Below are 27,960 nucleotides of genomic sequence, written 5' to 3'. Positions count from 1 at the left end.
TTTACAAGATGATAATGTGTTTTATCGTTTATCTGTGTGACTGAAATCCATACAATGTAACCCATACATAACAGTTATGTGGTCTGGTATTACTGTGGAGAGTGCTGGCAACATCTAGACTAAATTACATATATAGGATATATTATATAGAAAAATCTATAGGAGAAATGACTAAAAGTTTTGCAGGAGTGATCTAGTCATCTTATATTAATGACACACATTCCAGTTATCTGTGGAAGGATAACATAAAGTGTTAAAATGGTGTGTGACAGGAGTGTTGCTTCAACCCTGTATCAACTGATAGTAATGCTTCTCCTGTGTGAAATCTGATGCGTAACAAGATGTGATTTACGTGTAAAACATTTCCCACACTCAGAGCATGGAAATGGCTTCTCACCTGTGTGACTTCTCTGATGTGTAACAAGATATGATTTAAGTGTAAAACATTTCCCACACTCAGAGCATGGAAATGGATTCTCACCTGTGTGACGTCTCTGATGTCTAACCAGCTCTGATTTCTGTTTAAAATATTTCCCACACTCAGAGCATGAAAATGGCTTCTCACCTGTGTGACTTCTTTGATGTGAAACAAGATGTGATTTCTGTGTAAAACATTTCCCACACTCAGAGCATGGAAATGGCTTCTCACCTGTGTGACGTCTCTGATGTCTAACCAGCTCTGATTTCAGTGTAAAACATTTCCCACACTCAGAGCATGGAAATGGCTTTTCACCTGTGTGACTTCTTTGATGTCTAACAAGATCTGATTTCTGTTTAAAATATTTCCCACACTCAGAGCATGAAAATGGCTTCTCACCTCTGTGACTTCTTTGATGTGAAACAAGATGTGATTTCTGTGTAAAACATTTCCCACACTCAGAGCATGGAAATGGCTTCTCACCTGTGTGACGTCTCTGATGTCTAACCAGCTCTGATTTCAGTGTAAAACATTTCCCACACTCAGAGCATGGAAATGGCTTTTCACCTGTGTGACTTCTTTGATGTCTAACAAGATCTGATTTCTGTTTAAAATATTTCCCACACTCAGAGCATGAAAATGGCTTCTCACCTCTGTGACTTCTTTGATGTGAAACAAGATGTGATTTCTGTGTAAAACATTTCCCACACTCAGAGCATGGAAATGGCTTCTCACCTGTGTGACGTCTCTGATGTCTAACCAGCTCTGATTTCAGTGTAAAACATTTCCCACACTCAGAGCATGGAAATGGCTTTTCACCTGTGTGACTTCTCTGATGTCTAACAAGATCTGATTTCTGTGTAAAACATTTCCCACACTCAGAGCATGGAAATGGCTTTTCACCTGTGTGACTTCTCTGATGTGTAACAAGATTTGATTTCTGTTTAAAATATTTCCCACACTCAGAGCATGGAAATGGCTTCTCACCTGTGTGACTTCTCTGATGTCTAATAAGATGTGATTTCCGTGTGAAACATTTCCCACACTCGGAACAGGGAAATATATTATCAGGTGTATGAGCTGCACTATGTGTAACAAAAACTGAGTTATCAGCAGAACAGTCCTCGCGATTAGAGGGATTGGATGATATATCTGCGCTGTGAGGTACTGGATGTATATTTAGCATAACAGCGCTGTCTCCTGGAGAATCCTGTGTGATGTTATCTTCTGTTTTAGTATCTGCAGACAAGAAGAGATCTCCCTCCAAGGCATTCCTGCTTGTGCCGCCATCTACTGGAGATAAAATAGCTGTATTATTATTATTATTTACAGATCTTTATATAGCGCACACATATTACACTGTACAGAGAATATTTAGACATTCACATCAGGCCCACCAGGGGAGCTTACACTCTACATTCCCTACCACACGTACACACTAGGGACAATTTGTTAACAGAAGCCAATTAACCTACCAGTATGATTTTTGGAGTAATTGTGTAAACACAAACAAACTCCACACAGTTCAGGAATTGAACTCATGACTTCAGTGCTGTGAGACAGCAATGCTAACCACTACACCACCATCTTACTATTATTAACAAAGAGGTTTAGCGAATTAATTTAAACCTGCAAACTTTAGGTGCTATTCAATTACCGTGGTACTTTACCACTTAAATAATCCCCCGGGGAAATCACGTAGTCAGATACACAGCGCTTATCGGGGATTATGCTACACATAATCAACGATATAGCCCACAGAGCCTTGACAACACATAGGATTAACCCTGAACCCATGGGTGATCACCCGATAACGCAACATTTTCTCCTGGAAAAAAAGGGCTTTAATTGAAGACCACCAGTTATTAATCGCGCTATCATCCAGTTTTTTTTTTTTTACACAAAAGTAGCGCATCCTTAAAAAAAAACACCTTTGACCACATTACAAATGCACAAACAACAAATAAATACACTCACGGAACAGATACAACACTGGCTTATAATATCACAACCTCATTATCAGCACATGTCATAGCCCCTGCCACAGGGACATGCAGATAGCACATCACCAATGGATATCCCCCATAATGCAGACTTTGCTGGTTAACATTCCCTAGCCAGCATCACAGAGCAGGAAGCCTCATCAGCCAGTGACGTTGCTGAACCACAATATCCATCCAGACCGCCTCACTCATAAACACGGGACACTTGTGTGCTAATTACCAACAACTGCATCCACACTACACAAAGTGCTCCAAGTGGTTATATAAGGAGATTTATGGTAGACTTACCATGGTTAAATCTCTTTCTGCGAGGTACACTGGGTTCCACAGGGAATACATTGGGCTGTAGAGTTGGATCTTGATCCGAGGCACCAACAGGCTAAAGCTTTGACTGTTCCCAGGATGCACTGCACCGCCTTCTCCATAATCCCGCCTCCAAGCACTGGAGCTCAGTTTTGTTTAACCAGTCCAATGCAGTAGCAGGTAAAAGAGACGGTAGATGTTAGTCACATAGTCCCTTCTCCTGTCGTGAGAATGTGGTTCTAACGGCTAAAGCCCTACAAACCCAAAGAAGCTAAGTGCATTAGGGTGGGCACCCTGTGGAACCCAGTGTACATCACAGAAAGAGATTTAACCATGGTAAGTCTACCATAAATCTCCTTTTCTGCAGCGGGGTACACTGGGATTCCACAGGGAATGCATTGGGTATGTCATAAAGCAGTTCCTCATGGGAGGGGACGCAATGTAGCAGGCACAAGAACCCGGTGTCCAAAGGAAGCATCCTGGGAGGCGGAAGTATCAAAGGCATAAAACCTAATTAACGTGTTCACTGAGGACCACGGAGCCACCTTGCACAATTGTTCAGCGGACGCACCACGGTGGGCCGTCCAAGAAGGTCCAACGCTGAGTAGAAAGGGCTTTGATAGCAGCAGGAGCTGGGAGTCCAGTCTGTGCATAGGCTTGTGCAATCACCATTGTAATCCATCTGGCCACGGTTTGCTTATTTGCAGGCCAGCCACGTTTGTGAAAACTAAAAAGTACAAACAAGGTATCGGACCTCCTGATAGAGGTAGTCCTATCCATGTAGATACGGAGAGCCCGTACCACATCCAAAGACCTTTCTTTGGAGGACAATCCAGAAGAGTTGAAGCCAGAACCACAATCTCTTGGTTAAGGTGAAAAGAAGACACCGCCTTAGGCAAATAACCTGGGCGAGTTCTAAAAACTGCCTGGTCACGATTAAATATCAGAAAGGGTGGACGACAGCACAACGCTCCTAAGTCCAATACCCTTCTAGCAGAGGCAATAGCCAGTACAACAGGACCTTGGCAGTTGATCCATTTAAGGTCACTGTCTCAAGAGGTTCAAATGGAGACTCTTGCAGGGCGTTCAGGACAACAGACAGATCCTATGGAGCCACAGGAGGGACATAGGGAGGTTGAATCTGTAATACACTCTGAGTGAATGTATGAACGTCAGGTATAGACACAATTTTTCTCTGATACCACACTGACCAGGCAGATATGTGAACCTTAAGGGACGCCAGACGAAGTCCTAATTCCAGGCCTTGTTGCAAAACGCCAGAATTCTGGGAGTACTAAACTTGTAAGCATCGTAATTCTTAGCAGCACACCAGGTGAAGTAAGAATTCCAGACTCTATAATAAATCCGTGCAGAAGCAGGTTTGTGGGCCCATAGCATAGTTTGGATAACCGCCTCAGAGAATCTTTTGACCATCAGGAGTGAAGCTTCAAGAGCCACGCTGTCAAAGCCAGTCTGGCCAGGTCTGGGTAGACACAAGGGCACTGAACAAGCAGGTCTGGGCATTGAGGAAGTAGAAGAGGACCCTGCAGGTCTGAGAACCAATGCTGTCTCGGCCACGCTGGAGCAACTAGAGGTAGTATTCCACTTTCTTGCTTGAACTTCCGTAGTACCCTGGGCAGGAGTGACACCGAAGGGTACATGTAGGGCAGCCGAAAGTTCTATGGAATTGCCAGTGCGTCCATGAACTCTGCTTGAGGATCCCTTGTACTTGATCTGAAGACCGGAACATTATGATTGTGTCGAGATGCAATCAGGTCTACATCTGGTAAGCCCCATTTGTCCACTAGGAGTTGAAAGGCTTCCGGATGAAGACTCCACTCTCCAGAGTGAACGTCTTGACGACTGAGGAAATCCGCTTCCCAGTTGAGGACCCCGGGAATGAACACTGCCGACATTGCTGGCAGATGGCGTTCCGCCGAATTGAGAATTTTTGACACTTCCAGCATTGCCATGCAGCTTCGAGTGCCGCCTTGATGATTTATATACGCCACCGTGGTGCCGTTGTCTGATTGTACTTGAACAGGCCTGTTCCGTACTAGAGGCAGGGCAAGTGTCAAAGCATTGAGCACTGCCCGCAATTCCAGAATGTTTATTGGGAGGAGAGATTCCACCCTGGTCCACCGACCCCGGAGAGAGTGTTGCTCCAACACTGCGCCCCAACCTCTCAGACTGGCGTCCTTTGTCAGAAGGACTCAGTTGGAGATCCAGAAGGGACGGCCCCTGATCAACTGTTGGTCCTGTAGCCACCAGTTCAGTGACAGATAGACATCCGGAGTCAAGGAAATCATTTGAGACCTGATCCACTGAGGCCGGCCATCCCACTTGGAGAGGATTAACATTTGCAGAGGGCGGGAATGAAATTGAGTGTACTCCACCATGTAGAAAGCTGACACCATGAGGCCTAGTACTTGCATCGCCGAGTGTATCGACACTCCTGGGCGAGAGAGGAAGTATCTGATCCTGTCCTTAAGTTTCAGGACTTTCTCTGGAGACAGAAACAATCTTTGACTGTGTGTGTCCAGCAGTGACCCCTGGTGCACCATGCTCCGAGCAGGGACCAGTGAGAACTTTTTCCAGTTGATGAGCCACCCGTGGTCTTGGAGGAATTGTACCATCAGTTCCAGATGACTGAGGAGAACATCTTGGGAGTTTGCTCCGGATCAGCAATTCATCCAGACACAACAGGATTCTGATTTCCTCACGACGGACATGGGCCGTCATCATGGCCATTACCTTGGTGAAGATCCGAGGAGCCGTGGTCAGTCCAAATGGCAGAACCTGGAAATGGTAATGTAGGTTGCCAATAGCAAACCACAGATATTGCAGATGCGAAATGGCAATAGGTATGTGGAGATAAGCATTCTGTATGTCCAGGAATACCATATAGCAGGCTTGGCCAACCTACGGTTCTCCAGCTGTTGTGAAACTTCAAGTATCATGATGCTCTGCTACTGCTTTTCTATTTGGGAAAGCTAAAACTTTGTCAGGGCCTGCTGGGATGTGTAGTTTTACAACAGCTGGAGAGCCACAGGTTGGCGAGGCCTGCCATATAGTCTCCGGGTTCCATGGCCAGTACAATAGAGCTCAGAGTTTCCATATGGAATTTGGACACTCTCACAAAATTTGTTCAATGATTTGAGGTTGAGAATAGGCCGGAAGGACCCATTTGGCTTCGGAACTAGAAACGGGGTCGAATAGTATCCCCTGCCTCTCTGGGACAGAGGTACCAGCACTACTACTCGTGTGTCCAGGAGGGATTGCACAACCAAGTGTAGAGCTTGCGCTTTTAACGGATCCGAAGGGATTACCGTTGAGCAGAACTGGTGAGGGGGATGTCTCTGGAAAGAGATTGCCTACCCGTGAGAGACAACTTCCTGCACCCAAGCGTCCGAAGGAACATGCAACAGGCTTATCTTGCTTGGAAGCAGGCTGACAGGCGGCCTAGGATTGTTTCGGTTTAGGCTTAGTTGTTTTGGAAGCACAATCCTGCCTCGGGTATGCCTGACCTTTCAATTTTCCTGTAAGTCGAAAGGAACGAAAAGTGGTACTCTTAGCCTTCGGAGCAGAAGGATTAGTACATGAAAGAAACGCAGTCTTGGCAGACGCCAAGTCAGTGACACTCTTGTTCAGATCCTCCCCAAATAGGATGTCTCCCTTAAAAGGGAGTAATTCCAAGGTCTTTTTCGAGTCCAGGTCCACCTTCCAAGACGTCAACCACAAAATGCAGTCGAATGAGTATAGAAGTAGTACAGGCTTTGGCGGCCATTACACCTGCCTCAGAGGCCGCCTCCTGAATAAAGTAGGAGGCTGTGGTAATGTAAGACAGGTATTGTCTGGCGGTGTCAGAAAAATCCATAGGTAGGTAGCTCATCCTCAATTGCCTGAACCCATGCTTTAATTCCTTTCACTGCCCAGGAGGTTGCTATAGTGGGTCTATGTACAGCACCTGTCAGGGAGTAAATAGATGTTAGGCATCCCTCCACACGCTTATCCATCGGTTCCCTCAGTGAGGTGACGGTGGTGACCGGCGGAGTAGATGACACCACAAGACGGGCGACATGGGAGTCCACCGGCGGTGGAGTTTCTCACTTGTTACTCAGCTCCGCAGGGATAGGATAACAAGCTAGCATCTTCTTAGACAGGGAGAATTTCTTTACCTGGAGATGACCAGGGTTCCTGACGTATGTCAATTAAATGGTTAGAATGTGGTAAAACTACTTTAGTAACCTTCTGACATTTGAACTTGTCAGGTTTCTTAGACGCAGTAGTTGGCTCAAGCTCATCATCTATTTGGAGAATCAGCTTAATAGCCTCCACTCACTAGATCAGAAACATCAACCTGGGTTGTAGACTCCTCATCAGAAGCGACTGTATCAGTGTCTGATGGATCAGTATAGTCCCCATCATTATTAGAATGATCCGAAATATTTTTGGATTGTGAGGAAGTAATGGCCCGCTTAGATGACCCCTTGGCCCCAGAGGGACGTGGGGTAGACTTTTGTCTAACCAAACATTGATTTAATTGCTGTAAATAGACAGGCAGGGTATCCGCCCAAGACGGATTAACTACAGGGAAAATATGTGGCTGCAATGGCACAGGAGGTCCCACAGATGGCGTAAGACGTGTCACAAGCGTATTCAGCATACTTAGGAACGCTGCCCAAGGCGGTTCCTGATTGGCCATAGGTGCTGCAGGTTGACTGGGAGGTGTATGGAACTCAGTGCCTGAACCATCAGCTAAACCTTCCCCCTCAGGTAAATCCTTGGTGCAAGCACTGCATGATGGAGGAGCATCTGCGGATTTCCCGCCCTGTGCGGCAGACATTATAGGGAATGTAGCCTTAGATCGTAACAGTACAATATAGCCAGACAAACACAATACCTGCAAATAACTCCCTGAATTATGTCAGAGGATTTAAGTGGTATGAGGTGACTGAAATCACAGTAAAAAATACTAAATAGTATATGCTGTGTAGAACTATTTGTTATATGAAAACCCTGACGCACTTAGCCCCCTAGGGTATAGAATATAGTAATAGCAATAGGTGTGATACACGAGAATGAAATCCACACGGCAGCTACAGGCACACTCAGTCACAGGTACAATGCAAAAGTTATTACAGATAAACAATAAACTGCACTGGACTAGTAATACTACATATATAGATATATGACTATAGATATAACAATGCACAGTAGATACTGGATGTATATCACAGAATACTTGTACTAAATATTCAGATTGCAGTACACTTGTTCTTAACTAACACAGTCTAAAATTACATGTAGAATACTTAAGTGTCTGTAAATGCACAGCGCTGATGAGACAGACGGCTTTACAGAGGAGACAGTGCCCTGCAGTTCCAAAGATCAGCGCAGCTAGTGAAAATGGCATCCAAACGCTGGCAGGGAGTGAGGGAGAGAGATGCAGCTCCAGGGCGGGAACACCAGCAGTAGATGGCGCCCGGAGCTGGGGGAGGGGCTACAGGTCAACGCCTTATCCCCTATGCTGGTCCTCACCATCGGGTACTATGGAGCCTATAGCAAATGGATTTTAGTAAATCCGACCTGTGCCCCATGTCCTGGTGGATATAGTGGGGGTCCCTGCATGGCCACAGTGTCCACGCAAGCATCGTGGTCCATCTCCTAAGACCGCGACCGAATCGCAATTTACTGGCGGGTCCCACCTGGGGGACCCTCTTACCTCCTCCCTGATGTGCAGCCAGGCGATCCAGAAGAGCGTTCAGCGGTGTGTACGCCTGAAGACCGGAGCGCCTCCGCTGCAAGTACCCGGGAACCAGGCCACGGGAGTATGCAGCGCTGCGTGGGGAGGTGATGGAGCCACAGCACAGAATGTCAGAATGACTTTACAGTGCTGTGACCCTTGAAGTCTTCTTCAAAAAAGCTCTTGTCAGGGCTGCGTTACCTGCACTGCAGGCACCAACTTAAAAACAGCTCCAGTGCCTGGAGGCGGGGTTATAGAGGAGACGGTGCAGTGCATCCTGGGAACAGTCAAAGCTTTAGGCTGTGGTGCCTCGGATCAAGATCCAACTCTAAACCCCAATCTATTCCCTGTGGAATCCCAGTGTACCCCGCTGTAGAAATACAGTATATGTGTGCAGGGCACAGAGCGGGTGAGGCAGCAGGACAGGGTAGGGGAATGGTGCAGGGCACAGAGCGGGGGAGGCAGCAGGACAGGGTAGGGGAATGGTGCAGGGCACAGAGCGGGAGAGGCAGCAGAACAGGATAGGGGAATGGTGCAGGGCAGAGAGCGGGGAAGGCAGCAGGACAGGGTAGGGAAATAGTGCAGGGCACAGAGTGGGGGAGGCAGCAGGACACGGTAGGGGAAAGGTGCAGGGAACAGAGCAGGGGAGGCAGCAGGACAGGGTAGGGGAATGATGCAGGGCACAGAGCGGGGGAGGCAGCAGGACAGGGTAAGGGAATGGTGCAGAGCAGAGAGCGGGGGAGGCAGCAGGACAGGGTAGGGGGATGGTGCAGGGCACAGAGCGGGGGAGGCAGCAGGACAGGGTAGGGGAATGGTGCAGGGCACAGAGCAGGGAGGCAGCAGGACACGGTAGGGGAATGGTGCAGGGCACAGAGTGGGGGAGGCAGCAGGACACGGTAGGGGAATGGCGCAGGGCACAGAGCGGGGAGGCAGCAGGACACGGTAGGGGAATGGTGCAGGGCACAGAGCGGCGAGGCAGCAGGACAGGGTAGGTGAATGGTGCAGGACACAGAGCGGGGGAGGCAGCAGGACAGGGTAGGGGAATGGTGCAGGACACAGAGCGGGGAGGCAGAAGGACACGTTAGGGGAATGGTGCAGGGCACAGAGCGGGGGAGGCAGCAGGACAGGGTAGGGGAATGGTGCAGGGCACAGAGCGGGGAGGCAGAAGGACAGGGTAGGGGAATGGTGCAGGGCACAGAGCAGGGAGACAGCAGGACAGGGTAGGGGAATGGTGCAGGGCACAGAGCGGCGAGGCAGCAGGACAGGGGAGGGGAATGGTGCAGGGCACAGAGTGGCGAGGCAGCAGGACCGGGTAGGGGAATGGTGCAGGGCACAGAGCGGGGAGGCAGCAGGACAGGGTAGGGGAATGGTGCAGGGCACAGAGCAGGGAGACAGCAGGACAGGGTAGGGGAATGGTGCAGGGCACAGAGCGGCGAGGCAGTAGGACAGGGTAATGGAATGGTGCAGGGCACAGAGTGGCGAGGCAGCAGGACAGGGTAGGGGAATGGTGCAGGGCACAGAGCGGCGAGGCAGCAGGACAGGGTAGGGGAATGGTGCAGGGCACAGACAGGCAACATCAGAAATAGGAAGACATCAGAAGGTTATTATTATTATTATTATCATCCTTTATTTATATGGCGCCACAAGGGTTCCGCAGCGCCCAATTACAGAGTACATATGCACATAATCAAAACAGGAAAACAGTGACTTACAGTTGATGACAATTTAGGACAAGTACAGGGTAACTAAGCATAACTACACCAGTAAATGACAGAGAAGTTCCTTGTGGCCAAAAAACTGGTTGATTTGGGCAGTTGAGGATTATTAAAGTAAGAAAAAGGATAAGCACATGAGGGAAGAGGGCCCTACTCGTGAGAGCTTAAAGTCTAAGGGGAGGGGTAGACAGACAGGGGTGACACAGATGGGGTACACAGAGAGCGTGGAACAGAGGGTTAGGATGAGATTTGGCTGGGTTTGGTAAAGAAATGGGTCTTAAGAGCCCGTTTGAAGTTTTGTAGAGAGGTGGAGAGTCTGAGGGGGAGAGGTAAAGAATTCCAGAGGAAGGGAGCTGCACGTGAAAAATCTTGGAGATAGGAGTGGGAGGAAGTAATCAGAAGACAGGAGAGCCGGCGTGCATTAGCAGAGCGAAGAGGACGGGTGGGAGAGTAAAGGGAGATTAGGTCAGAGATGTAAATGGGAGAGGAGTGGGTGAGGGCTTTGTCAGTGAGTGTGAGAAGTTTGAATTGGTTTCTGAAAGGGAAGGGAAGCCAGTGAAGGGCTTGTAGGAGAGGGGAGGTGGACGTAGTGATACCAGGTGATATCTATGCAGGCTAAAATGTCCGATATCGAGGGGAGGCTACGGCGCAACAACGTTCGGTTTGTTGGGCTCCCTGAGAGAGCAGAGGGCACCTCCCCGGAATCCTTTCTGGAAAATTGGTTTGTTAAATTATTTGGCAAGGAAGCATTTACCTCTCAATTCGCGGTGGAACGAGCGCACAGGCTCCCGCCTAGACCGCCACCGCCCGGGGCTCCGGCTAGAACATTTATTGCTAGTTTCCTACATTTTAAGGACCGTGACGCTATACTCCGCCTGGCCAAGACACAGGGCCCTATCCAACTGGATGGACATAATATATCCGTCTTCCCTGATTTTGCCCTGGAGGTGCAAAAGAGTAGATCACAGTTTCTGCATATCAAACGTCAACTCAGTGACCGTAATATACAGTACTCTATGCTGTTTCCGGCCAGGCTGAGGGTGGTGTTCGATAACACCACTCATTTTTTTTCCACTCCGCAAGATGCTGTCGCATGGTTGGAACGACAGCCTCGTCCTCCTCGTTGATGTGTTATTATACACTTGTTGGTTTATTACTCTCTTATTGCTGGCTAAGCCTAACTGTTTCAAATTCCTATTATGCTAGTCATGCTGTGGGTGTATATGCAATGTTCTAATGGGGCAATGCTGGGCAGCCTAATGTCAGTGTCGATACTAGTCTTTGTTTTTTTTTGTTTTTTTCCCCCTTTTTTTCTTTCTGTATGCTGGGGTATGCTGCTAGATATGTTTTTTTTTTCAGGGTTAGGGTACTACTTCTATTGGTACTCTGTGGAGAGTTTATGCCGAAGATAGTGCATTTCTTTGGGTTCTTGGTTAGGCCCCTATCCCTTAGTTTAGTTACTTTGGTGGGAGTTATGGGATCCAGGTATACCTTATGTTCGCAAGGTGATACAGGGTGGGTGTGGGGGGAGGGGGGGTTAGTTTTTTTTTTTTCATGCCATCAATTTTTACTTATGTGTGTGTTCTGCTATACTGCGTTATTGTGAATGATATTGCTTTGATTTCCCCTGTTTCCAGAGACATGGGGGGACTGGCTGTCCTTATCCGCAGCCTACACTGCTTTGCGGCTCGGCACCGCCGGACTCTGATGTCTGTCTCTCTTTTATATCCTAGCACCCTTTTCTTACATACTTTTTATGTCTGTTGTTTCTGAGGGGCTCCGTCTGCTCAGCTGGAACGTCAGGGGATTGAACGAAAAGATTAAAAGATCGTTGGTCTTGACTCAGGTTAAAAAATACCAGGCAGACATAATCTGTCTCTCTGAAACCCATTTGTTTGGAGGTAGGGTGATGGCGCTCAAGAAACCCTGGATTAGTCATGTGTACCACTCCACTTTCTTCGGTAATGCTAGGGGTGTCTCTGTACTAATTAGAAAATCTATACAATTTCACTTAGACCTCTGTGAAGCAGATCAATATGGCAGGTACGTTTTTCTGCGCGTCCATATTAATCGTAGACTGTTCCTTATTTTAGCTGTCTATGTCCCCCCGCCGTATAACAATGAGGTTCTCCGTCATGCTGCCCGATTCCTTGCCCAGTCCCCCGCTACCCCTGTAATATGCTTGGGAGATTTTAACAATGTTATGGATCGTGCCCTGGACAGATGGAGGGAGTCGGTTACTTCTCCCTCTCCTTCGGTATCCCCTACTCCGTTTGCACGATTGGTGGGGGAGCTGGGGCTGGTGGATATATGGAGGAGTCGCAACCCCACGGCTAGTCTGTTCTCATGCCACTCCACTACCTATCATGCCTTCTCTCGCATTGATCTGATTTCTCCTGACCTGTCCCCTGATGTGTTGGCGGTGGACTATCTCCCTAAGGGTATATCGGACCACTCTCCTGTATCACTTATGGTTAGTGTTGGTTGGGAGCGCGGTGCAAAAATGTGGAAACGTAATCCCTTTTGGTTAACCTTATTAGGGGAGGGTGCGGATCTGATTGCTGCCTGGGAGGGGTTCCAGGTTGACAATCTACCTTATGATGATCTGGTGCTCAAACATGACGCTTTCAAAGTGTTCATGCGGGGCTCCTTTATAAAACGGATATCCGAGGTTAAATTCTCTAGTAAAAAGGAGGAAATGCGATTGGAGGCCCAATGTCAGCAATTGGAATCCCAATATATGGCTACCCGTTTACGTTCTGATGAACTGTTGTGGCGAGACGCGCAGGGAGAGTGGTCCGATTGCTTATTCGAGAAATCCAGGCGTAGACTCCTTTTTGCAGGACATGAACACTATTTTCGGGCGGAGATGAATGGTAGCTACTTGGCTTTTCTGGCTCGGTCTGAATCTACTAGAACTATGATTCCATGTGTGTGGAATTCTGATGGCCAAATGTGTTACTCTGGCTCGGCGGTGACTGAGACATTTCGTAGTTATTATTCCTCGTTGTATACGTCCCGGGCCACTTACTCCAGTGAACAGCTGAGGGATTATCTGGCTCGGCTGGATTTGCCCTGTTTGTCCCAGGCAGATTCTGGGGCCTTGGATGCACCAATTACTTTGGAGGAGGTGGAGGCTGCGATCCTGTCTCTTCCGGCGTCTAAGGCACCGGGTTGTGATGGCCTTCCGGGTGAAGTCTATAGGAAATTTAGCAAATTTTTTGCCCCCTATCTTTTACAATTATTTGACTTATTATTAGAGGGCGGGAATCTCCCACGCTCTATGGCCGAGGCTAATATCATTGTCTTATTAAAACCAGGGAAAGACCCATTTCCCTTCTCAGCACGGATGTCAAGATACTGGCAAAGATCTTGGCATCTAGATTGAATTTAGTTATTACAACAATCATTCACCCGGACCAGACAGGATTTATGCCAGGTAAGTCCACTGCCCAAAATTTGCGTAGACTGTTTTGTCATTTGCAGAGGCGAGATCTGGTGGAGTTGGATGCGGTGGTGGTGTCTCTTGATGCGGCCAAAGCATTCGACTCAGTGGCATTCGCAATAGCCGTGGAGCCGTTGGCTGGCTTGCTACGATCTGATGGCAGGATTAGGGGTGTTAAGGTTGGGGGCCAAGTGGATATTGTGGCCCTGTACGCAGACGATATGCTCCTTTTCTTACAGGACTCGGAGGACTCCTTGCAGGCTGTATTGCAGGTGGTGGAGGATTTTGGAGTTTTTTCTGGTCTACTAATCAACTGGGATAAGTCACATATTTTTCCCTTGTCTGGTCTTCTCCCTGAGAATACCCAGGGGGTGCACCCCTTACAATGGACACTGCGGTTCAAATACTTGGGTATCTGGATCACGCCTATGGCACACAGTTATGTGGCCCAAAACATTGACCCCATTCTGATAACATTTAAAGAGAAAGCTCATAGCTGGAGAAAACTACCACTGTCTGTCCTAGGTCGGGTTAATTTATTTAAAATGGTGATGAAACCAAAGTTCCTATATGCCCTGCACAACTCTCCGGTCTACCTCCCAAAAAAAGTTTTCACTGTTATTGAGGGCGTTCTGTCCTCATTTATATGGGGTAATAAACCAGCAAGAGTCTCCATTAAGACGCTGTGTAGGTCACAACTTTCGGGGGGTGCGAGTCTTCCTAATCTAAGATTATATTACGTAGCGGCACAATTGTCCCATTTGAGTGGGTGGACAGGGGATTCCTTGGATCCAACAATGGGGGGTTTTCTGGCTGAGCGGGCGGGGTGCTCTCCTGTTTTCTCCTTTTCTCCTCTTCAACTGCTTCTCTCTGGCCATTCGGCTTCTGGTATACCTCCCTTGTTACGTCAAGCCTTGCTAATCTGGCGCTATGCGCACACTCTCTATGATTGGGCGGGGGGGGGGCAGGATGCCTGTACTCCGCTATGGTTTAATAGTACGTATTCTGAGTTATACAAGATATCTTCAGATAATATTTGGATAACTAAGGGTGTAATATTTTTGAATCAACTGTACTGCGATGGAGTGCTCAAGTCTTTTCAGCAATTGAAAATCGAATTTGATATGCCCAACACTGCCTTATTACGGTATTTTCAGCTTAGACATGCAGTGCAGGCCCAGTTCCCTCATGGCCCACCTCCAATTGTAGATTCACCTGTTAAATCGTTGCGCACTTCTCTTAGTCGAAGGGGAAAAATATCTGTCATATATACTGTTTTGAATACTAGATATGGCCCTGATCATTTGAATACTCTTCGTATTAAATGGGAGACAGATTTGGGACCTCTGTCCCAGGAGCAGTGGATCCGGATTCTAGGCTCCATTAAATATACTACGCCATATATAAGATATAAGCAAGTCTTTTTTTCTATTCTGCACAGGGTGTATCGAACTCCTGTCACTATGCAAAGGGCTGGTCTTAGGGATAACTCTTGCTGCCCCAGATGCCGGGAGGCCGATGCCTGATTCTGGCACTTGCTATGGGATTGCCCTGTGGTTTCCCTTTTCTGGCGTAGGGTGTGGTGTGACATAACCTTGACTGCTCCATCCCTCCCTGCATTAGACCCTGGCCTATGCCTGTTTGGCTTGGACCTTGAGGAAACACACTCTGTCGTGATGTACAAATATGTCCTGTGTCTCACTACGTTGGCGAGGGTTGTCATTGCTAGGGTTTGGTTCTCGGCTGACATGCCTAGGGTGGAGCAGTGGAGGGCATTAGTAAATTCTGTAATCCAACATGAGAGACATATGTATAAGATAAGGGGTTCCGCCTCTCAATTTACAGTGAAGTGGGATCGCTGCTGCAACACAAGGCTGGGGGGACCGGTATTGGACACCTAGGCCTTCTTTTTTTACAGATATCATTTACCTTGGAACTCTCAGTGAATATATTTGACACACACACTGCACATTGAATTCAATATATATATCTTTATTGATGGCAATTGTTACAGTTAGTTTTACTGTTGTTGTATGTTTTATGTACTGTATAAATATCACAAAACCTAATAAAAATATTACTTGATTAAAAAAAAAAAAGATCCTTTTCCTCAGCCAAAGCACCAGTAGCCACTGGTACCACAATAGGCTGATTTATATGAAAGGAGGAAACCACCTTTGGCAGAAATTGTTGTCTAGTCCTCAATTCTGCTCTATCTTCATGAAAAATCAAATAAGGGCTCTTGCGGATGCTAAAGCTAACAATATGACAACCTTCCACGTGAGGAATTTCAACTCCACTTTACGTAAAGGTTCAAACCAATGTGATTTAAGGAATGCTAAAACCACATTAAGGTCCCAAGGTGCCACAGTGGGCACAAAGGGAGGTTGGATGTGCAGGACCCCTTTCACAAAGGTCTGCACCTCAGGAAGTGAGGCCAATTGTTCCTGAAAGAAAACTGACAACGCAAAAATCTGCACCTTTATGGAGCCTAATTTAAGGCCCGCATCCACTCCATTCTGTAGAAAATGGAGAAAACGTCCAAGGCCAAATTTCTCCACTGGAGCTTTCTTGGACTCGCACCAGGAAATATATTTCCTCCAGATACGGTGATAGTGTTTCGACGTCACACCCTTCCTAGCAAGGATAAGAGTACGGATGACTTCATTGGGAATACCCTTTCGGGCTAAAATCTGGCGTTCAACCGCCATGCCATCAAACGTAGCCGCTGTAAGTCTTGATAGACGAACGGCCCCTGTCGTAGCAGGTCCTCGCGAAGAGGAATAGGCCAGGGATCTTCTATCAGTAATGTCTGAAGATCTGGGTACCAAATTCTCCTTGGCCAGTCTGGAACTACAAGGAGCGCTGGAACCTTTGTTCTTCTCAAAATTCTCAGAACCCTTGGAATGAGAGGAAGTGGAGGGAATATGTATACCGACGGAAACACCCAAGGTGTCGTCAGTACGTCCACTGCCGCCGCCTGAGGGTCCCTGGACCTGGAACAATACTTCAGAATTTTCTTGTTGATGTGAGAAGCCATCATGTCTATATGGGGAACCCCCCAGAGACTTGTCACCAGTGTGAAGACTCCACTCTCCTGGATTTAGGTTGTGTCTGCTGAGGAAGTCTGCTTCCCAGTTGTCCACTCCTGGAATGAACATTGCTGACAGAGCGCTTACATGCTTCTCCAGCCAGCGAAGAATCTTTGTGGCTTCCGCCATTGCTGCTCTGCTTTTTGTGCCGCCTTGGCGGTTTATGTATGCTACTGCCGTGACATTGTCCGACTGGATCAGTACTGGCAGGTTTTGAAGAAGATGATCTGCTTGTAGAAGGCCGTTGTAAATGGCTCTCAGTTCCAGAACGTTTATGTGAAGATGAGTTTCTGGACCTGACCATCTTCCTTGGAAGGTCACCCCCTGAGTGACTGCCCCCCAACCTCGGAGACTTGCATCCGTGGTCACTAGGATCCAGTCCTGTATCCCGAACCTGCGTCCCGCTAAGAGGTGAGAGCTGTGGAGCCACCACAGGAGTGAGATTCTGGTGTTGGGAGATAGAACTATTCTCCTGTGCATATGAAGGTGGGACCCCGACCACTTGTCCAACAGGTCCCACTGAAACACCCTGGCATGGAACCTTCCGAACTGGAGGGCCTCGTATGCTGCAACCACTTTCCCCAGCAATCGAATGCATTGATGAATGGAGACTGTTTTTGGTTTCAGTATGAGTTTTACCAAACTTTGAAGTTCCAGAACCTTCTCCAAAGGGAGAAACACTCTCTGCTGGACCGTGTCCAAAATCATGCCCAAAAACGTCAACCGTGTTGTCGGGATTAACTGTGACTTCGGCAAGTTTAAAAGCCAGCCGTGTCATTGCAGAATAGACAGGGACAGTGCAATGTCCTGTATCAATTTGTCCTTGGACCTCGCCTTTATCAGGAGATCGTCCAAGTACGGGATAACTGTAACTCCTTGCTTGCGGAGGAGAACCATCATTTCCACCATTACCTTGGTGAAAATCCTCGGAGCCGTGGACAGGCCAAACGGCAACGTCTGAAATTGGTAGTGAGTATCCTGAACAGCAAATCTCACGTAACTGTGATGAGGGGGATAGATGGGGCCAGGAAGGTATGCATCCTTTATGTGTAATGAGACCATGAACTCCCCCTCCTCTAGACTGTAGATCAATGCTCTGAGGGACTCCATTTTGAATTTGAATTTCCTTAGGAATAAATTGAGAGATTTCAGGTTGAGGATCGGTCTCACCGAACCGTCTGGTTTTGGTACTACAAACAGGCTGGAATAAAAGCCCTCCCCTTGCTGTTCTGGGGGAACCGTTACAACAACCTGATTTTGACATAACTTTTGTATCGCCCCACAGACCAGATCCCTGTCTGGGTGCGAAGCTTGTACGGTTGATTTGAAAAAACGTCGAGGGGGGGCGTCTTGAAACTCCAGTTTGTACCCTTGGGACACAATTTTGAACACACTAGGTCTGAGTGAACCCAAACCTGACTGAACAGCTTCAGACGTGCCCCCACCGGAGCGGTCTCTTGTAGAGGAGACCCGGCGTCATGCTGTGGATTTTGCAGAAGCCGGGGAGGACTTCTGCTCCTGGGAACCCGAGGAGGCGGGTGCCCTCTTCCCCCTTCCTCTGTGGGCAAGAAAGGAATTTTCTCTGCCTTTTTTATATTTGTTGGGCCGAAAGGACTGCATGTTATAATGGTGCGGTTTCTTTTGTTGCTCCCCTGGTGTTACTGTATAATGTTCCATTCCTAGCAGCCTCTTTCAAGTACGCAGCTGCATCTCTGATATAACCCAGCGTCATATGGATGGTATCCTTATCAAGAGTATCCAAACCCGAAGGCAACCCGTCTGCCCACTTTTCAATAACGCTACTCACCCACGCAGACGCAAACAGAGGTCTGAGCTGCGTCCCCGTGGTAGCAAAAATAGCTTTCAAAGTAGCCTCCTGCTTACGGTCAGCCGGCTCCTTAAGGGTCGTTGACTGAGCCGCAGGGAGGGCCACCTGTTTAGACAAGCGCGCCAGGGCTTTGTCAACCGTGGGGGGTGTCTCCCATTTTTCCCTATCAGTAGCGGGAAAAGGGTACGCCACAGGAATTCTTTTAGGGATCAAGAATTTCTTATCAGGGGTATTCCATATTCCAATTCAGTTCAAAACAGGGGGGAAATGTTACCGAGCGTTTCTTCTCCCCGTAAATGAGGACCCTGGTTTCAGGTGTAAAAGGATCCTCAGTAATGTGCAAAACATCTTTAACTGCCACAATCATATACTGAATACTCTTTGCCAATTTAGGATCTAACCTAGAATCTCCATAGTCGACATCGGTTTCAGAGTCCGTGTCGGTGTCAGTGTCAACTAACTGGTCAATATTACGTTTGAGAGACCCCGTAGGGTCCTGGTGCAATATAGCATCCTCCATAGATCTCTGCCATACCTGGATCTTGGATTCAGACTGAGCAAATTGTTGACTTAAAAGGGCGACATTTGCATTCAAAGCATTTAAGGTAGAAACCCAGTCAGCAGTCGGCTGTGCCGATGACGGGACCCCCAACACAGGAGGTGTCCCCAATAAGTTATCCCCTGGTGAGGAGAACTCTGCCTCAGACATGTCGTCCTCTAGAAAGACATCCCACAAACACAAAGCCTGTCAGGAACACAAAGGGAGATAGCCAGCTCACACCCCAGCGCCAAATTGTGCAGGTCTGACAACACCCTGAAGCGTAACAGAGCTGCAGCGCTATATAAATATGGATTATTAGTAATAATAAGCACTGTGCCTCCCCCCGCTTCTGTAATAGACCCCTTGGTACTTGCTGCTTTGAGGAAGGACCAGCGGTGCTGCTTGGAGGAGGAAATGGCGCCAAGTGAGCTGTGGGGACGAAGCTCCGCCCCCATAATGGCACGCTTCGGTCTTGCTAATTATTTAATTATTTATCCTGGCGGGGGTTCTGTACAGTGCCTGGGCACTGTACCTACTCATACCAGCTTTATAGAGGGCCAAATTAGCTCCCCCCCCCCCCCCAGCACCCTGCACCACCCAGCGGTGTGTACAGATTGCACTGTGCAATCACGCTGCGCGTACCTTTTATATGCCGTCTTTTCCATGAAGAGAAGATGTCTTTTCCTCAATACTCACCTGTCTTCTGGCTAGAAGAGGGGGGGCGGCAGGCTGTGGGAGGGAGCATCCAGGAGCGCCCGGCGTTCTTCTCCCCTCAGGAGCTGTCAGCAGCAGGAGAGCCCTGAAACTCAATAGAAGTGGGTCTAGACTGCTCTCCCCTCTTGCCCACGAAGCAGGGAGTCTGTAGCCAGCAGATCTCCCCAAAATAAAAAACCTAACATTAAGTCTTTTCAGAGAAACTCTAAGAGCTCCCCCGAGTGTCTGTGTATTCTGCGGGCACATTTTCTAAACTGAGTCTGGGGAGCAATATAGAGGGAGGAGTCAGGTCACGCCCCTTTGAAAGTCTTAAAGTGCCCATGTCTCCTGCGCATCCGTCTATATCCCATGGTTCTTTAAGTGTCCTCAACATCCTCAAGGACGTAATAAAAAAGTGTTTATTACTCACCTGTGCTGATATCTGTAGGGATTTCCTCCTCCTTACACTGCTGATCACCCCTCACATACGTCTCTTCTTCTCCCTCTGTATCTTCTGCCTTCATATCAGTCACATACGTCTCTTCTTCTCCCTCTATATCTTCTGCCTTCATATCAGTCACATACGTCTCTTCTTCTCCCTTTATATCTTCTGCCTTTATATCAGTCACATACGTCTCATCTTCTCCCTCTATATCTTCTGCCTTCATATCAGTCACATACGTCTCTTCTTCTCCCTCTATATCTTCTGCCTTCATATCAGTCACATACGTCTCTTCTTCTCCCTCTATATCTTCTGCCTTCATATCAGTCACATACGTCTCTTCTTCTCCCTTTATATCTTCTGCCTTTATATCAGTCACATACGTCTCATCTTCTCCCTCTATATCTTCTGCCTTCATATCAGTCACATACGTCTCTTCTTCTCCCTCTATATCTTCTGCCTTCATATCAGTCACATACGTCTCTTCTTCTCCCTCTAGATCTTCTGCCTTCATATCAGTCACATACGTCTCTTCTTCTCCCTCTATATCTTCTGCCTTCATATCAGTCACATACGTCTCTTCTTCTCCCTCTATATCTTCTGCCTTCATATCAGTCACATACGTCTCTTCTTCTCCCTTTATATCTTCTGCCTTTATATCAGTCACATACGTCTCATCTTCTCCCTCTATATCTTCTGCCTTCATATCAGTCACATACATCTCTTCTTCTCCCTCTATATCTTCTGCCTTCATATCAGTCACATACGTCTCTTCTTCTCCCTCTATATCTTCTGCCTTCATATCAGTCACATACGTCTCTTCTTCTCCCTCTGTATCGTCTGCCTTCATATCAGTCACATACGTCTCTTCTTCTTCCTCTATATCTTCTGCCTTCATATCAGTCACATACGTCTCTTCTTCTTCCTCTATATCTTCTGCCTTCATATCAGTCACATATGTCTCTTCTTCTCCCTCTGTATCTTCTGTTTTAATATCAAACAGGTGTTCTAACTAAAAAACAAAAAACACTATAATGACATTTGCATACAGTCAGATTAAATTTAGGTGAAACAGTATAATACCACAACACCTTATAGAGGGTGCATGTAAATCGTACGTATTCCTCCCAACTACCTGATCCTCCTGTGGGGTCCTGTGATTCTCCTCTGTACAATCCTGGGAATACAGAGGACGGGGACATCTCTCTGGGGTATCTCTGTTACTGGGCCCATCTGTAGGAGACACACAGTGACTGAGTACAGTGTATATATGTGATTATCAGATGATGCGTGTATATAGGGGCCCCCATACCTGCTCTCCCCTGTACAATACATGACAGTCTCCTCTTACCCAGTGATGTGAGGGGCCGGTGATTCTCCATCATCACGTCCTTGTACAGACCCCTGTGTTCCTCTATATACTCCCCCTCCTGCATGGAGACATAGACAGTGACATCCTGACACCTTACATAAACTTGACACACAGTGATACGGTCATCACCAAGACACGTCCCCTGGTGTTACTGTATAATGCCCCATTCCCAGCAGTCACCTCTCCAGTCATCACCCAGACACGTCCCCTGGTGTTACTGTATAATGTCCCATTCCCAGAAGTCACCTCTCCAGTCATCACCCAGACACGTCCCCCGGTGATACTGTATAATGCCCCATTCCCAGCAGTCACCTCTCCAGTAAGCAGCTGAATGATCTTGTTGGTGAGTTCCAGGATTTTCTGGTCATTGTGTCTCTCATGTATCAGTGAGTGAGGTTGAGGCACCGTGATGGGGCTCTGGGTCCTGCTCAGTCCTCCTGATACGCGGAGCCGGCTGCTGGGTGTCTCAAACTCAACGGATGTCTTCCTCACTACTGTGTAATCCTGTGTATTGGGGAAGACACCAACTGTGAATACATATACTCCAAGATCTCCTCGCTGTCCCAGTCATGTCCCTGTATTATTACTATAGATGTGATGTCACTGTGACACTCCCAGATCCCCTCACCTCCCCAGTCATGTCCCTGTATTATTAATATATAGATGTAAGTGATGTCACTGTGACACATCCAGATCCCCTCACCTCCCCAGTCATGTCCCTGTATTATTACTATAGATATAAGTGATGTCACTGTGACACTCCCAGAACCCCTCACTTCCCCAGTCATGTCCCTGTATTATTACTATAGATATACAGTGATCTCAAATACTCGCTATAGCGCGTATTTTACGCGCTATAAGCAGTAAGGGACCCAGTTTTCAAAAATCAGCGGGTCCCACAGGACGCGCTGTGATTACCGCTGCACACCGCGATCAGCCAGTGTAATAATCCTCCTGCAGCTTCCCCTTCCAATTGGTGCTGCTGCGCTGCCGTGAGCTCCCCGCCCCCCGTCACTGATAGACAGGGAGGGTGGAGCATGGTTGGTGCCGCCTCCCCGTCCCCTTACAATAGGTGCTGCGCTGCCGTGAGCCCGCCCCCCCCGGTCAGTGATAGACAGGGAGGGTGGAGCATGGTTGGAGCCGCCTCCCCGTCTCCTTACAATTGCTGCTGTGAGCTCCCCGTCTCCCCTGGTCAGAGGCGGACAGGTCCCAAGGGTCTTGTAAAATCCCTCCGCTGCTTACTCGGAGTCGGCTCTCAGCTGCATCTTCCCACTGATGACACCTCACAGTGGGGGACATGGAGAGAGCGCGCTGCCGCCGATTGATAGGGGGGATGCCCCCCATCGGGCCCGTATACGGGCCACTGACAGTTTAAATAGCATTATTGCAGGCCCCGGCAGACTGTCAGCACAGTGAATGTAGTGTGACAGCTGCTGGGTGCCTGCTCCGCCTCCCCAGTCTCCAAATATCACCGCTGTAGTTTCCTGCGGGGGAGTGACATGATGCGGGTCGCCGCCCAATCAACAGCTCGTGATTGGTGCTGAGTGCCTGCATGTGTTTGTCTGTGCGTTTGTCACCCAGGACCCTGTATGTGAACTCCTCCCCCCAATGGGTATCACCATGTCCCCATCAAGAGCCTGTATACGTGTGTGCCACCATGTCCCCCCCTCATGCCAGTGTATTTGTGAAATCAGGTCATCCCCAGCCTGTATGTCACCATGGCCGCCTCCCCTAAGCCCCAGTGTTTTTTTTATATGCCCCACCCCACATTATTATGCATATCACCATGCCCATCCAGTCCTCAATATATGTATTCATGTCGCCCCATGCCCATATTTGTATCTTATAAAAGGAGTAATGGGCAAAGAAGAGAATATAACCAGATGTCCCTCTATTTTCTTCTCTGCTCATTACTCCTTTTATATCTGTACCCCCACCTTTTATCATTTATTCTTACCACTCACTTTTCCCCTGTGCCCTTCACAAACCACTATTTCTCCTGCCATCCCCTTTCTTCCACTTCTGCCCTCTTCCTTCCTCCTCATCTTCTGCTGAAGGTGATGGAGTCCTGCTGTGAAGCGGTCAGAAGCGACATGGTGAAACCGGAGGATGGCAGGTAAGCATCATTTTATCAGTTGATGCTATGTGCTTTTAGCCTAAAGCAGAAGTTTTCACTGAAATCTGCAGAAGGCAAATTAGCGCTGCAGATCGCAGTCCCTATTATATATGGGGACTACGGTCTTACCCCTATGTACCTAGCTCCGAAAAGCATTGCTTTTCAGAGTGTAGTCCTGCTGACACTTAGGGGTGCCGCAAGAAAAATTGAGACACTAAGGGTGCCGTGAACAAAGAAAGTTCAAGAACCTTCTGGATTAAGGTACAGTAGTAGCACGTGCCGCCTTCCCCACCCCACTCTTTCCTCTCTCTCTCTCTGAAGGGTCCGCCCTTTGGACACAGGGACATACGCAATTCTCTGATCACGCTGTCGCCGCAGCCCACCCCCCATCGGTTCGCACAAGCCTGTGCTGCCCGGGCCGCACCCCCTAAAAGGCGGCCACATGCCGCCGGACCGCCCCCTCCCGTCTCTGCCTGTCAATCAGGCAGATGCAATCGCAGAGCTGAGACAGCCGACGGCTGTCTGGCATGCACTGCGGCACAAGTGCATGCGCAGTTCAGACCTGATCGACTGCTGTGCGAAAACACACAGCAGCGATCAGGTCTGAATTAGGCCCCCAGGTTGTCAGTGCTATGGATTATTTGTGGGAGGGGGTCTCAAATTGGTATCTTGCTTAGGGCCCCATGAGATCTAAATCCGCCTCTGCCCCAGGTCACTGATAGACATTGCTGCCGCCTCCCCTCACTCACAGTAGGCCCGACACAGCAGAGAGAGCGGCACCCAGAACGGAGCAGTGATTACCTGGCGGCGGGGGCAGGACAGCATGTCAGGCACAGTGTCTATGGAGCTCGGACCTGGGGGCAGGCAGCAGGAGACGCGGAGTGGAACGCGCTCTGTTCTCGGCTAATTCCTTAATCCGCAGCTACTCCCAGGTTGTGACCTTATCGTCATGGATCCCCTGCCATTCTCAGCACCCAGCAACTCGGTAACAGGGATGGGCAGCTTGTGTCTGTATATATACACACATGTGTATACATGTGTGTCGATGTTTGTGTACTTATAATAAGTATGTGTGTGTCTATATCGTGCTCTGCCTGGCGCAATGTGTATAATAACGTGCTGTGCCTGGTGCAATGTGTAAAATAACGTGCTGTGCCTGGCGCAATGTGTATAATAACGTGCTGTGCCTAGTGCAATGTGTATAATAACGTGCTGTGCCTGGTGCAATGTGTATAATAACGTGCTGTGCCTGGTTCAAGGTGTATAATAACGTGCTGTGCCTGGTTCAAGGTGTATAATAACGTGCTGTGCCTGGGGCAATGTGTATAATAACGTGCTGTGCCTGGCGCAATGTGTATAATAACGTGCTGTGCCTGGCGCAATATGTATAATAACGTGCTGTGCCTGGCGCAATGTGTATAATAACGTGCTGTGCCTGGCGCAATGTGTATAATAACGTGCTGTGCCTGGCGCAATGTGTATAATAAAAGTGCTGTGCCTGGCGCAATGTGTATAACATGCTCTATCTGGCGCATTATGCATAGGAGGTTCTACCTGGTGCAATGTGTATAAGCGGCACTATTATGTGGTCATGTTCCATTCCCATGAAGCCACGCCCCTAAAATTTTGCAACGCGCCTTCGGCGCGCACCACCTATGCTTTCCAGCCTGGCAGGTGGAACACCAATACACTTTCTGCCTAAGGGCACCAGAATGTCTAGTTACACCTCTGGTGCAGGGTGTCCTGCATGCTGCACAGCCCAGCAGCATTGTCACCCTATCCCCCCACCTTGCAACACTTTTGTAGTGTCCAAACAAGTTTAAGATTAATACGAACCTTCATTCCAATGGGACCCAGAAAAAGACCGGTAGGACCCCAATTTTTAAAAGTGAGGGGTCCCTGGGACCCACTTTTTTTTTGGCTCAACGCGATCACTGGATATAAGTGATGTCACTGTGACACTCCCAGATCCCCTCACCTCCCCAGTCATGTCCCTGTATTACTATAGATATTAGTGCTGTCACAGTGACGCTCCCAGATCCCCTCACCTCCCCAGTCATGTCCTTGTATTATTACTATAGATATAAGTGATGTCACTGTGAAACTCCCAGATCCCCTCTCCTTCCCAGTCATGTCCCTATATTATTACTATAGATATAAGTGATGTCACTGTGACAATCCCAAACCCCCTCACCTCCCCAGTCAGCAGGTAGATGATCTCCAGGGTGATATTTATTATCCTCTCAGTCTTGTGACTCCCGTCCGTGTCCATGCTTTGTGATAGATGAGAATACCTAACGTGTGACGTGTAATAAAGACTGGTTCCTCACAGCTCGAGAGTCTGGGAATAAATGTAATAGATAAAACACACACATGGCAGAGAACACATGTTACACAGATACATGACACTCCGTGAACAGTAAGACCCCCCCCCCCCCAGCAACAGATTCCTGGTCAGCATCTGTCAGAGGTTCCTGTGCCCCATAAGGCTCCTCAGAGTCACAAGGCGCTGTACTGTATAATGTTACCCCAATGCTCCTCCCAGACACGTACTTGGTGCCAGTTGCTGCACAGGAATCAGTTACAGACACATGAATTAGGGATGTTGGGATTATGTATTATATTTTTTCCAGAACCTGAGAGGATTTGTGACTGTACTCAGTTCACACAGATAGGGGGGAGGCGAGGGGAGAGGGGATCCGGATAGTAGGGCGACAGTCCATAGGTCCACCACTATTGGTCGACATGGACATGATCGACATGGGATAAAAGGTTGACACAGGAAAAGGTCGACTTCACATTTTTATAGTTTATTTTTATCTTTTTCATACTTTACGATCCACGTGGACTATGATTGGGAATAGTAACCTGGGAAGCGCAGCGAGCCATACAAAGGGACGCGGTGCACTAATTGGGGTTCCTGGTGATGTTACGGAGAAAATGACACCAAACACATTTTAATGTATGCCGACCTTTTTACGTGTTGACCTGTCCCGCGTCCGTCTTTTCCACATGTCGACCAATAGCGGTCAACCTGTTCATCTTATACAGGGTGACCCTTTGATTCATAACCAGTGGAGAGTACACAGGAGAGCGGACGGGGTGTAGATGTGGGGAGAGGGGAACTAAAGTAGGAAATATGGGTGTACAGCGGAGCGTGACCACTCATTACTGTTATTATTACTCTGCTGCAATAGGTACAGGACACCACATGCCGCTCCCCCTGTATAATAATACTAACAGGATACCACAGGCTGCTCACCCCTGTATAATATTAACAGGACACCACAGGCTGCTCCTCCTGTATAACAATAATATCAGGAAACCACAGGCTGCTCCCCGTGTATAATAATACTAACAGGACACCACAGGCTTCTCCCCCTGTATAATAATACTAATAGAACACCACAGGCTTCTCCCCCTGCATAACAATAATAACAGGACACTACAGGCTGATCCTCCTGTATAAGAATAGTAACAGGACACTACAGGTCGCTCCCCCTGTATAATAATGACAATAACAGGACCCCACAGGCTTCTCCCCCTATATAACAATACTAACAGGATACCACAGGCTGCTCCCCCTGTATAATAATACTAACAGGACACCACAGTCTTCTCCCCCTATATAACAATACTAACAGGATACCACAGGCTGCTCCCCCTGTATAACAATACTAACAGGACACCACAGGCTGCTCCCCCTGTATAACAATACTAACAGGACACCACAGGCTGCTCCCCCTGTATAACAATACTAACAGGATACCACAGGCTGCTCCCCCTGTATAACAATACTAACAGGACACCACAGGCTGCTCCCCCTGTATAATAATAATAACAGGACACCACAAGCCGCTCCCACTGTATAAGAATAATAACAAGACACCACAGGCTGCTCCCCCTGTATAGTAATACGCCATTACCTGATCACGACAGACACTGGGACTCTGGGAGGCTGCAACAATCGATGGAAACTCGCTTCCTGCGTGTGGAACACAAAGGCCGGAAGTAAGGTGGAACGCATTGGCCGGAAGTAAGGTGTGATTGGCAGAGGCTGTTTCCTGGCGACTGGGTCCCTCCCCTCCAACAGCCCGGCCACAGCACCGCCCTCTGTTATGATTCCATACATGTCCTCAGTGCGGGAGGCTGGCGACCATTTTCTTGTAGACCAGTCCGGCAGCTGCAGCAGCAATAGGTTCCCTGGACGTGTAGTGACGTCAGGAGCGGCGGCCATTTTCCACTG

At 48.2% G+C, this 27,960-nt stretch overlaps 2 protein-coding genes across 4 annotated transcripts in view; one reads left to right on the top strand and one right to left on the bottom strand.

Moving 5' to 3' along the window:
* LOC135056945 (uncharacterized) overlaps nt 1-27,960 on the top strand; it is a 904,883-nt gene that overhangs the window by 349,104 nt on the left and 527,819 nt on the right. The gene's annotated exons all lie outside the window — the stretch shown is intronic.
* Nucleotides 13-27,929, bottom strand: LOC135056971 (oocyte zinc finger protein XlCOF6.1-like). Of its 3 annotated transcripts, none has more exons than XM_063962774.1 (4): nt 27,641-27,929; nt 25,909-26,055; nt 21,911-22,102; nt 13-1,711 (listed from the first exon to the last, which is right to left on the bottom strand). In XM_063962774.1, the coding sequence occupies exon 4, from the start codon at nt 1,602-1,604 to the stop codon at nt 294-296; it is 1,311 nt and encodes a 436-aa protein (XP_063818844.1). In that variant the 5' UTR covers nt 1,605-1,711; nt 21,911-22,102; nt 25,909-26,055; nt 27,641-27,929; the 3' UTR covers nt 13-293. The 3 variants fall into 3 exon arrangements, with proteins under 3 accessions (XP_063818844.1, XP_063818845.1, XP_063818842.1); XM_063962775.1 differs by lacking the exon at nt 27,641-27,929 and adding an exon at nt 26,687-27,221; XM_063962772.1 differs by lacking the exons at nt 21,911-22,102; nt 25,909-26,055; nt 27,641-27,929 and adding exons at nt 20,215-21,238; nt 21,362-21,454.

The sequence above is a fragment of the Pseudophryne corroboree genome, chromosome 3 (assembly GCF_028390025.1).
Source record: "Pseudophryne corroboree isolate aPseCor3 chromosome 3, aPseCor3.hap2, whole genome shotgun sequence".
In the NCBI taxonomy this organism is placed as follows: domain Eukaryota; kingdom Metazoa; phylum Chordata; class Amphibia; order Anura; family Myobatrachidae; genus Pseudophryne; species Pseudophryne corroboree.
This window is presented reverse-complemented; position numbering and strand designations above follow the sequence as displayed.